Source organism: Thamnophis sirtalis, unplaced genomic scaffold (genome assembly GCF_051295495.1).
Source record: "Thamnophis sirtalis isolate CommonGarterSnake01/CBP01778 unplaced genomic scaffold, rThaSir2_p1.2 scaffold_2, whole genome shotgun sequence".
Classification (NCBI taxonomy): domain Eukaryota; kingdom Metazoa; phylum Chordata; class Lepidosauria; order Squamata; family Natricidae; genus Thamnophis; species Thamnophis sirtalis.
Window position 1 is genome coordinate 90,406,150 of NW_028261382.1, and position 12,505 is coordinate 90,418,654.

The window sequence follows — 12,505 nt, forward strand, 5'->3', positions numbered from 1 at the left end:
ACCCAAAACATTAATGAAATGAGTGAAAATGAAAATGTTTGACCAGCACAAACCAAACAATGAAATAAGCTTGCTGGATGAATGCAAAGAATTATAACGTAGCAAGGGTACTGAAAACTGTAAGCGAACATGATTTAAATCTGAGTTTTGTAATATTACGCACATTTGCTTGAAAAGCACACAAACCTACCTGGCTTTGGTACAGAATTGGTCACTGACTGAGGGACTTTGTCGTTAATCAGTTCAACGCATTCACTAGGAAAGAATCCCACCTATAGTGACATATGAAGATAGAAAGAAAAAAGAGCGCTTGTGTCTACAGGGCATTTAAACAATTTCAACAGAATCATGGAATAAGGATACAGCCAGATGATTTTCAAGACAGGGATTATTCCAAATCTCTAGACAGTTTTAGTAAAAAGAGCATTCTTCCCCTGCTTTATATGTGAATAGAGCAGGAGTTTGCTAGCCTGGATTTCATTTTACTCTAGCTGTTTTGTCTGTCCACAGTATCTGAAGACAGAGACATATTACTCTTTCAAGAATTATACATTTGACTTGAGTTCATTGGAATCAGACAAGAGGTTTAAAGAAAAAAATCAGGCATTCATATTTTCTACAGGTTTCCAAGGATTAAAATAGCATTATGAATTCTCCAAGATGTTTTTTTCAAAAGGCAACTGGACTTTGTTTATCCTTGAAGACATTTCACTTCTCATCCAAGAAGCTGGTCAGAAATGAAGAATCGAAATGTCTTCAAGGAAAAACGAAGTCCAGTTGCGTCTTGAAAAATGATCGAGAATCTCTGTAGACATTATAAATTCTCCTTCTCTTCCATTTTCTCTTACCCTGACATTGATCAGGAACAGTGGTGGGCTCCTTCTATAGAAGAGATTCCACAAACCTACAGTGCCGTTTGGAACTGGTTCCAGCTCCCTCGCCCCCCCCCACCCCCCGCCCATCCACACATCATCAAGATGAAGAGCGAGAGGAGGAATTCTGGGAGTTGAAGTCCACAAGTTTGAACACCCCTGGGGTTTTTTTTTCTGAAGGGTTAGGGGTGCAAGGGTCTTGAAACTTTACAAGACAGCTTTAAGACTTGCGTGTTTCAAATACCAGAGTTTCTGAGCCAACATTTTGGTTGCTAAGCATGAGTGTTGTTAAGTGCGTTTCACCACATTTTACAAGATGTCCACGCCCATCCAGTCACATGGCTGGCAAGCCACTCCCACAAAGCAGGCCACACCTACAGAAGCGGTTCTAAAAAATTTTTGAAACCAACCACTGATCAGGAGGATTTTCAACCTCATCCCACCCCCAAATTTATACATTGTAAACATATTAAGAGTGTAATTTTTTAGAATGAGTATCCATCCTCCACAACTTTTAGAGCCTGCCGTATTAACTAACCTAATAGCTGGACATACCTGAAATCCATGTTTCCCCCTCCACCAAGTGGTCAATTCCTTTGGAGGCATATCAATAACAGAAACAATATCCCCAACCTGGAAATTAAGAAATGAGATTATTTTCTCATTGTGACTCAAAACACTATCTGGTTTGATAACAATGCTTACTTTATCGGGCTGCAAATACAAAATCCTTTAAAATAAAGAGTGCTAGTTCTTGCCTATTAAATATGCACATTTGAATTTAAGTATGTATTATGGGCGCTACACAGCAGACATTTTATTCGTTCGTAGAAAGAAAATGTTGGATAACAGCTAAAAGCCAAAACAGGCTTCTGGTTAAGATGAGGGTGTAGCCACTTTGGAAACGTAAATGTGAATAGAATATTGAACAAACTAATTAAATGTAGTCCGTGACTTAAGATCAGCCACTTGGTGACCATTTAAAGTTAAAACAGGTCAAATATCCTGGAACATCCTGGATTCAAAATTGTAACAGACACTCCCCACTCATGGTCAACTTGGTCATGTAGTCACATCTTGGTTGTCCAGCAAGTAGCCGCATTTATGGCTGTTTGCAGCTTCCCACAGTCATATGACCACAATTTAAACAGTTTTTGCTGAAAACCGACATTTACTTCTGATTCCTTGAAAAAAATGCCCATTGTAGACAATGGGTTTCCTTAATGGCCATGGGGATTCGCTTAATGACTGCCACAAAGAATGTCACATCAAGTCCATCAAGTGATAACCTGCTTAATGACGGGCACGATTTACAACCAAATTCCCAGACTCACTTATGGACATCAGTCAAGGATGACCTCTGCTTAAAATATCTACACTTACCGTACTTCTCAGAATATAAGACACACTTCCCCCCCTCCCCTAAAAGAGAGTGGAAATGTCGATGCGTCTTATATACCGAATACGGCCATTTTTGGGCTCCAGAAACCCTGCCCCGCGTGTCCCATTTTTGCCAAAAATGGGACACGCAGAGGGTTTAGGAGGCCTGCAGAGTGTTCCTGGGGGCTGGGAAAGGCAAAAATGGTAAGTATGTGGGGTTTGGGAGGCCAAAAATAGGCCTGTTTTTCACAAAAACGGGGCACGCAGAGGGCTTGGGAGACCTGCAGAGGGCTCCTGGGGGCTGGGGAGGACAAAAACTTTTTTTTTCTTGTTTTCCTCTTCGAAACCTTGGTGCGTCTTACACTCCAGTGCGTCATATAGTCCGAAAAATACGATACTTGTCTATGTGTCCCAATGTGCTTCTTTTTTCTTCAAGTGGCAACGGGACTTTCTGGTTTTTCTTTGAACACGTTTCACTTCCCCTCCAAGAAGCTCCTCCTTGGATGAGAAGCGAAACGTCTTCAAAGAACAACCAGTTGTCTCTTGGGAAAACCAAAAATTTGAATTTGAATTTGTATTTATTTGTATGCCGCCCTTTTCCCTGGGGGGACTCAGGGCGGCTCACAATCAAAAGGCAGGGGGGGACAGACTTTTACATATAGACAGTACATAATTAAAATGCAACATTCATACCACTCGGGCGGGTCACAATCTTTAGCCCCAGGCCTGACGGGATAGCCAGATTCTAAGGGCTGTGCGGAAGGTCTGGAGGGTGGTGAGGGTACGAAGCTCCACGGGGAGATCGTTCCATTGGGTCGGGGCTACCACCGAGAAGGCTCTCCTCCGCGTGGTGGCCAGTCGGCATTGGCCAGCGGATGGAACTCGGAGGAGGCCTAAACGATGAGATCTAATGGGTCGTGTGGAGGTGATTGGCAGTAGGCGGTCTCTCAAGTACCCAGATCCACTACCATGAAGGGCTTTATAGGTGGCAACTTTGGGACAACCATGACCTGGATGACTGAGAATCTCCATAAATACTTGTCTATCAGTTTCTCTGCCTTCATTTGTAAAATTAAGTGTAGAATGACAACTTTATTTTACCAAATTAACAATAGAGCAATGTACTGTACATTTTGTATTTTATATATTATATGTATTTTATATATTACATGTATTTTATATATTACATATATTTTAGGTATTACATATATTTATATTGTATTTTATTTTATATGTTACATATGTAATAAGAAAATGTACTGTTATATAAGCCACACGGAAAGCGGTCAGAGGACCTTTCAAAACGCCTTTGGCCAGTTGAAGAAAACAGAACGGAACGCTGGTTTTCTCGGGGCATGCGCCGAAATAATTACATATTTTTCCTCTCGTTATTTACCTCAAAGGAGAGTTCGTCTGCTGCCTGGGCAATGTATCTCTTGATAACATGAGCAGCTGCAATAGCAGGAACATTAATGGAAGACTCTTCGTGAACTAGGAGGCGATTCCCCTTGTTATCAATCTGCAATGCAAGGTAGAGGGTGAGAAAGCCAAGGACAAGCAGCGTTGAGCAATTAATTTTATTAACAAATTTATAGAGGAGGATTTAGAGTTGTAAAGAAAGTAAAGGGAGCTTCTGCAGGCACTGTGGTACTAAATAAGCACTGTGCAGTACAACCAACTTCTGCCGAAAGTAGAACTCTATTTTATAGGGGGTTCCACTACTTCCCTGCAGGGCAGTTCCAGTTAGTAGTCCCAGTGAGTAGGAGGAGGAGAGATCATTTGAGCTGGCCTCTCCTTTCTGGAATACCCCAGGGTTTCGTCCTCTCTTTTCTACTTTTTAACTTTTATAAAGTTGGACCATAAGAAAGGCTGAGTGCCAAAGAATGGACGCCTTTGAACTCTGGTGCTGGAGAAGATGCCTGTGAGTCCCTTGGACTGCAAGGCCATCAAACCGGTCAGTCCTAGAGGAGATCAACCCTGCCTGCTCTTTAGAAGGCCAGATCCTGAAAACGAAACTCAAAATACTTTGGCCACCTAATGAGAAGGAAGGACTCCCTGGAGACGAGCCTAATGCTGGGAAAGATTGAGGGCAAAAGAAGACGGGGATGACAGAGAATGATGTGGCTGGATGGAGTCACTGAAGCAGTAGGCGTGAGCTTAAATGGACTCCAGAGGATGGTAGAAGACAGGAAGGCCTGGAGGAACATTGTCCATGGGGTTGTGATGGATTGGACACGACTTCACAATTAACAACAATTTTTATCTTAAGCCACTGGGGGAGTCCATAATTAGTTTGCATAACTGTATCATCGATACATTACCCACTGCTATCCTAAACTGTGCAAGAGGTACGATCCGTCATACCTGGAAGCCATCTTTTACATTGGGCCTTCAGGTCTGCCACATCTAATGCTTTGGGAAAATGGGAGGGGGATTATATGGATTATGGGAGATATATAGTCAAAACAACATTCTTTTCTCAGACAGTCAAGGACAGCTTGCCCTATAGCTGCAATGGTGTGATTGGTTTGGATGGTCCCTGATTGGGCCATGTGATGGACATGTGGGTGCTGGGCAGGGACTTGAACTTTCACTTGGGTGGGGGAAACCTGGAAGCTTTCAGATTCGGGTTTTCCCAGATGTGCCAATATGGCATCTCTAATAAAATGGAACTTTGAGGAACCTCGAGCCTCGGAGTCTTCTTTCGTTAGGGGCGTTACTTGGAACCCTGACACTATCAACTTCTTGACTTGGTTCTAGCGGCTATGAGGGTTTACACAGGGCAAAACAGCCTACAGCCGAACCCCTCCAAGATGAATTTAGCTGTTCACTACAGTACCAAAGATGCTTTTTCAAGTGGCGACTGGACTTTCTGGTTTTTCTTTGAAGACATTTCGAGTCTCATCCAAGAAGCTTCTTCAGCTCTGGCTGGATGGTGGGGAAAGGTTGCCTCTTGTTGGCAACTATCATTCCAAGAACAGGTCTGTGTACTGAAGAACATCTTGGACTCATAGCTACTACTGCATGGACAAATGGGAGATCAGGGGTTTGGAAGGAGCAGAATTGTCCCTCCGTGTGCCAGATGCAGCCCTACCTGGAATTTGAAGCACTGGCTAAGTGACTCATGCCCTAGTTACTCCTTACTTAGGCTACTGCAAGGTGTTGTACCATGGACTGTCTTTGAGAGTTTCAGCTGCTCGCTCTCAGCTGCAGACCGAGTGTATCTACCAGCATACACTTGACCAGCACATTAGTCTATATGGGCCATAATCTCAATAAAGAGGACTTTTTGGTCAGTGCTTTGATACAGGAGGATCTATATTAATTAAGGATAAGGATGTACTCCTGCTTTTATCTTGGGTAGCCTAAGAGCAGAGGGCTCTTACTGGCAATTTCTAATTTAGAAACCTTCCCTACTTCCATTCAATTTGCTGCTGGCAGACCGGTAGGCACAAAGAAAGCATCTGATGAATTGAGGAGAAGGTGAAGTGGGCTCTTGTACCTCCATCCATGTGAGAGCGGGACCGCAATTTATCTTGTTGCCAGCAATGGCTGAGAGTCGGGACAGGTAAGCCATCAGCATCTGGGTAACAAGCTGCAAAGGATGAGGAAAAAATGCGATAATTCTACTGATGTAGAGCATCCTGTATTTTAGGGGATATGGCTAAAGCAATCTCTCTCTGTCTCTCTCTGTTTCTCTCTCTCTTTCTGTCTCTCTCTCTCTCTCTCTGTCTCTCTTTCACCCTCCCTCCCTCTCTCTCTCTCTCATAGATGGGGTGTCAAACTCGTGTTGTAACGGCATTATTATGTCACATGTCACGACGTTTTCCCCTTTGCTAAATCAGACATGGGCGTGGCCAGCGCATGACACATCCGTCCCATGAGTTTGACAGTCCCGCTCTATAGAATTCAAAAGCACCAGGCTAGAACCAGGAGACAGTGAGTTCTAGTCCCATCTCAGGCACGGAAACTGGCTGGGTAACTTAGGGCTAGTCACTCTCTTCCAGCCCAACCACTCTTCTCCATGTTTGTTATTGTGGGTAAAACAGGAGAGAAAGGAGTATTGAGTATGTTTGTTGTCTTTAGTTATTTGTAAAAAGATAATAAAGGAGGTATATACAGTATTTTTCGGTGTATAAGACGCACTTCCCTCCCTCAAAAGTGGGTGGAAAAGTCTGTGCATCTTATACAGCGAATGTTGCTGAAACCCCATCCATCGGCCAGCCCCCACCCTTTCGCCTCTGCCTCCCAGCAATTTGCCTCCTTGCAGCAAACAGCATGGTTAGCTTCAGCACAGCCTGATTTAACACAAGCAGCTGATTGGCGGTTGGATCTGCCTCCTGGAATACTGCCTATCAGCTGTTCCAGGCTGCGGGGATCACCACCGTCCATTGCCACTGCTGCCTATCGCTGCCTCCGTGCGCTCCATTTTCTACCTCTGTGTGTCCCATTTTTTACCTTCATGTGGTGTCCCATTTTCGGCCTCTGTGTGACCCATTTTTTGCTCTTCCGGGTGAGGGGGGACAGGCAGTGGTGGTGGGGATGCCTGCCGCCTGGAACGGGCCCAAAATGGGGCACGCAGAGGCCGGAAACAGGACACACAGAGGGTGGAAATGGGGCGCTGGAAGGCGGCAATGATCCCTACAGCCTGGAACAGCTAATAGGTGGTATTCCGGGAGGCAGGTCCAACTGCCAATCAGCTGCTCGTGCTAAATCAGGCTGTGCTGAAACTGACCAGGCAGTTTGCGGTTTCCTGCAAGGAGACAAATTGCTGGGAGGCGGAGGCAGATTTTCTTTTTCTTGGTTTTCCTCCCCAAAAGCTTGGTAGGTGCCTCTTACAGTTCAGAGCGTCTCATATCCCGGAAAATACAGTAAATAAATAATTAAATGAAAACCTCAGCGATATCTGCCTTCCAAAAATATTGTTCCACAACTAGAACTTTTCGGCTAGTAACAAAACGTCCTTATTTTACCTCCGGATTATCTTTCAGGGCATCCGAACGGGGTAGCTCTGAGAGCTGAGAAAAGCGTCTATCATAAATACATAGGTGAAGATGTTTATCGAGCACTCGAAAGTCTTCGTAACTCCTCTTCACTATCCAGTTCTTGCCCTGCAGACAGGAAAAAAAAAACCTACAGTGTCATTTAATTCATTCCTTCATAAATGTGCAAAGACTCTGTGAACCAGATTATTATCATCATTCCACATTTTTCACTGAACCAGGCTTTGCTAATCAGTTTCAACCTCCAATTAAAATCCCTTAAGTCATTGTATAATATAGAGCTTTGAAGAAACACAAATATATTAGATGGCAAATTAAGTGTAGTTTTCAAGAACAACCTACCCCTATGCCTGAAGAGAAAAGTTTTCAATCAAGGTGTGCTACCTGTTCTAATATATCCCAGAGAAACATGGACACTAACCTCACAATCAATACAAAAACTACGAGTGCTGCCAAGAGCAATGGAAAGATATGTGCTCGGCATCACAAGACAAGATAGAAAGACCTGGACATGGATTATCAATCAATCAATCAATCAATCAATCAATCAATCAGAATAGAGCTGGAAGGGACCTTGGAGGTTTTCTAGTCCAACTCCTTGTTCAAGCAGGAGACCCTATACCATTTCAGACAAGTGGCTGTCCAGTCTCTTCTTAAAAACCTCCAGTGATGAACCACCTAAAACTTCTGAAGGCCAGCCGTTCTACTGATTAATTGTTCTCACTGTTAGGAAGTTTCTCCTTAATTCCAGGTTGCTTCTCTCCTTGATTAATTGCCATCCATTGTTTCTTGTCTTGCCTTTTGGTGCTTTGGCAAATTGCTTGACCCCCTCTTCTTTGTGGCAGCCCCTTAAATATTGGAACACTGTTATCCTGTCCCCTCTAGTCCTTCTTTTCTCTACACTAGTCATATACAGTTCCTACAACTGTTCTTCATATGTTTTAATCTCCAGGCCGTTAATCATCCCAGTTGCTCTTCTCTGCAGTTTTTCCAAAGTCTCAACATATTTTTTTGTAATGGGGTGAGCAAAACTGGATGCGGTATTCCGGGTGTGGTCAATATTGCACATTATGTGTATTGGTTACTGATAACTGCCAGGTCTGAGGACAAACGAAAGTATACAATGCCATCAAGAGAATAAAAGAATTGAAATGGAAACAGCCTGATCACATAGCAAGAACTGATGGCAGGTGGACCAAGGTAGTCATAGAATGGACTTGATAAAAAAGACCTAAAAAAAAGATGGAGTGATGACATCAGCAAGTATTGTGGGCTCAACTGACAAAGGAAAGCTCAAGGCCGTATTGGTTGGGAACCGTGGCACGGCAAAACCGCGAAGCCCTTATCCGTGGAGACATAAGCGCGTCGCTAAAGCCGCGACGTCATCATCGCGCATCATCACCGCTGTGACAACAGCGCGGCAACAGAAGGGCGCTTTAAAACGGCGCCGCGGCAGAAAGCCAATTTTAATTAAGGTAAGGGTTAGGATTAGGTTTAGGGGTTTGTTTTAGGGTTAGGGTTAGGGTTAGGTTTAGGGTACTGAGTGCTTGGGAATGCGCGGATTTGCCCTCCGCGATTATGTCATCGCGGTAGGGTTGCGTTTTTCCTTAGCGCTTCGAATGGCACAAATTAATCTTCACGCTTATGTCTCCGTGGATAAGGGCTTCGTGGATTTGTGGTGGAACCGTTGGAAACATGCAAAAGAGACCTTCATCCTGAAGTGGATAGACAATGGCGAGGAGGAGGAGGAGGAGGAGGAGGAGGAGGAGGAGGAGGAGGAGGAGGAGGAGGAGGAGGAGGAGGAGGAGGAGGAGGAGGAGGAGGAGATGAGAATATGAGCTGGCCCACCTTAATATGTCAAATAAATTTCATCACCCGTTTTCAATAGAAAGAAAAATGTAAGCCAGTTAGTTAAAAATAACTTCGAATGCCAAGATTGAAGGTGCCACGAATAATTCAGTAGTTATTCAAACTCAGTGTCAACGAAGCCACAAAGGAGACCAAATAACAGATGATACAGCAAGCACCGTCTTTCTTGGAGTCTCTGAGATCGGAGTTAAAATATTCATGGCAGTTGAAGAAAAGATTCCGCATCTGAAATAGGAGGATTGGCTTGATCAACAATAGTTCCGGAGGGGGGAGGGGGAGATGCAATCTCCAACAGCCGATCTCTCTTGAAAACTCAAATGCTACCATAAAAGGCTTTTTGAATTCAAACACTTCCAAATCATATCAAACGGCGTAGACAGCCAAAAAGCAAACAAACAAATCCCGAAAACAATTTACCACCAGCAATAACTATGTACGCCGTTTCTTAGGTAGATGTACTTTACTAATGCATTTATCCTACTCCCAAGTATGGATGCCTTCTTTCCTCGTGTTAATTTTTCAAGCCAATCCTTTGGAAGCACATTCAACTGCAGATAAGTATCTGAATAATATGTTTGCCGAGGGAAACTATGATTAAGGAGCGCAAAAAAAGGAAAAAGAGAACATAAACAGGTAAGTGAAGAATAATAAGGGGTTTCTAGCATTCAAAATTGTCTGTGCTCGGCTATTTCTCTTCGATTAAATCTCTTTCTGAATGGCAGGATGAAAAATATACAGGTTAAGACTTTGGCTGTTTGAAAAGAGATTTGCTGCTTTCAACACTTTATTACATTCCAGTCTCTCTTTACTAACTTCTAATTTAAACAATTTGCTATCAGTCACACTTCCATGTAAAACATATAAGTTCAACCGGTCAGGGAGGGAGGGAAGGAGACTGAGATAAGTGCTGGCAATTCTGGTGTAGGATTATTGAGTGCAACACCCAGACATAAATCTGTAGCATGCATCATTTTTTAACGGCACAATATTTGAAATACTGAACAGCCAAATGATGAAAACTGCTAAGGAAATGGATTTGTATCTCTTTTGTAGAAGGGGCTGTGAATCATTGACCAATATAATAAACAGTTTTCTCCCCTCTTGATGACAGCATCTTCAGTTAAGTGTGTTACTTACTGGTTGAATAGCATCTTCCATCTATGTATTCTGAAATTATTTAGAATTCCTCAGTGCCCATAAATTTATTTGACTATGACTGTTTCAGAGTGGTAAGCAGGTTACTCAAGGTTACTCAAAAAAAGATACAGTCGTAGAACATTTTTGACTAATAGGTATGTCGCATTGAGAATACTCCAGATAGTATTAATCAGCAAAGTTTTCCTGTTCTTTATAAGCAATTGCATTGGGATGACTTTGTATAGGTAAGAAAAAGTTTTAATCACATTCGCTATTTTCCTCTGGAAAAGCCTGAGACAGGATCTTTTCAAACCTACCATTGAAGACTTTCTCTTTAGTGCTTTAAAAATGTAAGGAACTGATAACTCCATGGATAATGCATTAAAGCCTTTAATTGAGAACTCATCTGGACTGACACCGCTCAGCAGTTCCATAATTTAAATACAGACTCCCCTAGGGAGGGTATTCTCCAGATAACTTAAGCCAAGAATTGTCATACAAAAGACCATGCTAGCATGTCTAGCAATCATGGCTCAAATGCATTCAAAAAGCACCTCTTGGTGAAAATGTGATATAATATCAAATAGTATGAAGTCTTTAGATGGAAATAGGTGGTCACTGTAGGACGCAGAGTAGCAGAAACTGGGGGCTGAGTTAAAACAGGAATCAGCCTAGAATCTCTATGTAAGCCACAAGTGAAGTCCAACCTCCTTTGAATCCCATTGACCTTTATCTAAATCCAAGCAGGTGCTAACTGTTAGTTGAGAAGATTCCTGTGCATAGGCATGACCTGCAGCGTGACCTGTCAAAACCGCGGTCCACAAAAGCGCGATCGACGAAAGCGCGCATTTGACGTCATCACAGCGCGACGAAAAAAATTAAAAATTGAAATAAAAATAAAATTAAAGCAAGCTGATTCACATAAAGGTAAGGGTTAGGTTTAGGGTTAGGGTTAGGGTTAGGTTAAGGGTTAGGGTTAGGTTTAGAGCGTTAGGGTTACGTTTAGCGTTAGGTTAAGGGTTAGCGTTAGGTTAAGGGTTAGGTTTAGGGTTAGATTTAGGGTTAGGTTAAGGGTTAGGTTTAGGGTTAGGTTTAGGGTTAGGTTTAGGGTTAGGTTTGGGGGGTTAGGGTAAGGTTTTCGCTTTATTTTTACATTTTTCGATCACAGCGCGATGTTTTCGTCGCGCTGTGATGACGTCAAATGCGCGCTTTCGTCGACCGTGATTTTGTCGTCCGCGGTTTTGTGGTGGAACCGACCTGCAGTAAATTGGTTTAATTAGATCTTCATGTGGACCTGGTCTTTCCTGTCTGACAGTTACAAACCTAACAACATCCATAAAGTGTGTGCCTTTTTTTCCCCAATCACAGCCAGTTAACTCCTTGTGAACATTTAAGGAACAACTTATGAACTTATGAAGATGGACTCCTTTAAAGACTTGAAAGGAAGAAGCTTCATACAAAACAACCTTCTTGGAGACTGTGGCTTATTTATATCTGATGTCACATTGATGGGAGAATAAAACTGGAAACTGATTTTGAGTTCACCTACAGCTACTATTAAGAAGAAAGCAAGAGTGAACCACTTCTGTCCTGACCCAAAAGCAACAACCTGGGCAAATCCGCGCAGTTATTAGGAGTCCAGGAAGGAAGACTTTGCTTCTACTTTCACACCTGCCGTATAATGTTTTGGGGGTATTCAGTTAGGTATAACCTTTCTCTCTCGATTCACAGTAAAACAGCACCTTGCTTCACAATAAACAGGAAGAACAGCCAAGATACATCACTCACTGAAACTGTAATTGCTGTCCTTTTGTCCAGTCTCTCAAAAGAACTGCCTGACATCACTTCAGGCTTAAAGGGAGAGAAAAAACCAAGCTGGGACAAATGGCTGCAATTACCAAAGCTAAAACATTGCTCAGTGTGCTGAAAACAAGGAAAGTAGAATCTAACAAGCAAGCCTGACCTGAGGTTTTAGCTCAGCTAAAAAATAAAAAAAATAAAAATCAGAAAGGCTTTTCAATGTCCAGGCACTGCAAAAAAGGTTTAAAGGACATGAGAGAGAAACAACGGATGTGCTAGAGGTGTTTTGTCCTGTTTTTGTACACTGCAGATTCATCTCTTGAGAAAAGAGGTGTGCCATATCGGGACAAACAGGAGAAATAACCAACATGGTGAAATTGGTTATCTAATGAATTCATTCATTAGATTAATAATAATTAAGAATGAGGCCTTTGAACTCTGGTG

At 42.7% G+C, this 12,505-nt stretch overlaps 1 protein-coding gene across 5 annotated transcripts in view; it reads right to left on the reverse strand.

The window, feature by feature from the left end:
• Positions 1-12,505, reverse strand: part of ARHGAP32 (Rho GTPase activating protein 32) — a 165,559-nt gene that overhangs the window by 61,520 nt on the left and 91,534 nt on the right. For 4 of the 5 annotated variants that reach the window (XM_087706354.1, XM_087706357.1, XM_087706352.1 and 1 more), the window contains 5 exons: positions 7,226-7,363; positions 5,755-5,847; positions 3,649-3,771; positions 1,428-1,505; positions 191-272 (listed from right to left, as the gene is read on the reverse strand). In XM_087706354.1, coding sequence (XP_087562480.1) covers positions 191-272; positions 1,428-1,505; positions 3,649-3,771; positions 5,755-5,847; positions 7,226-7,363 — 514 coding nt within the window. The remainder of the gene's footprint in view (positions 1-190; positions 273-1,427; positions 1,506-3,648; positions 3,772-5,754; positions 5,848-7,225; positions 7,364-12,505) is intronic. The other variant, XM_087706356.1, reaches the window with a different exon arrangement.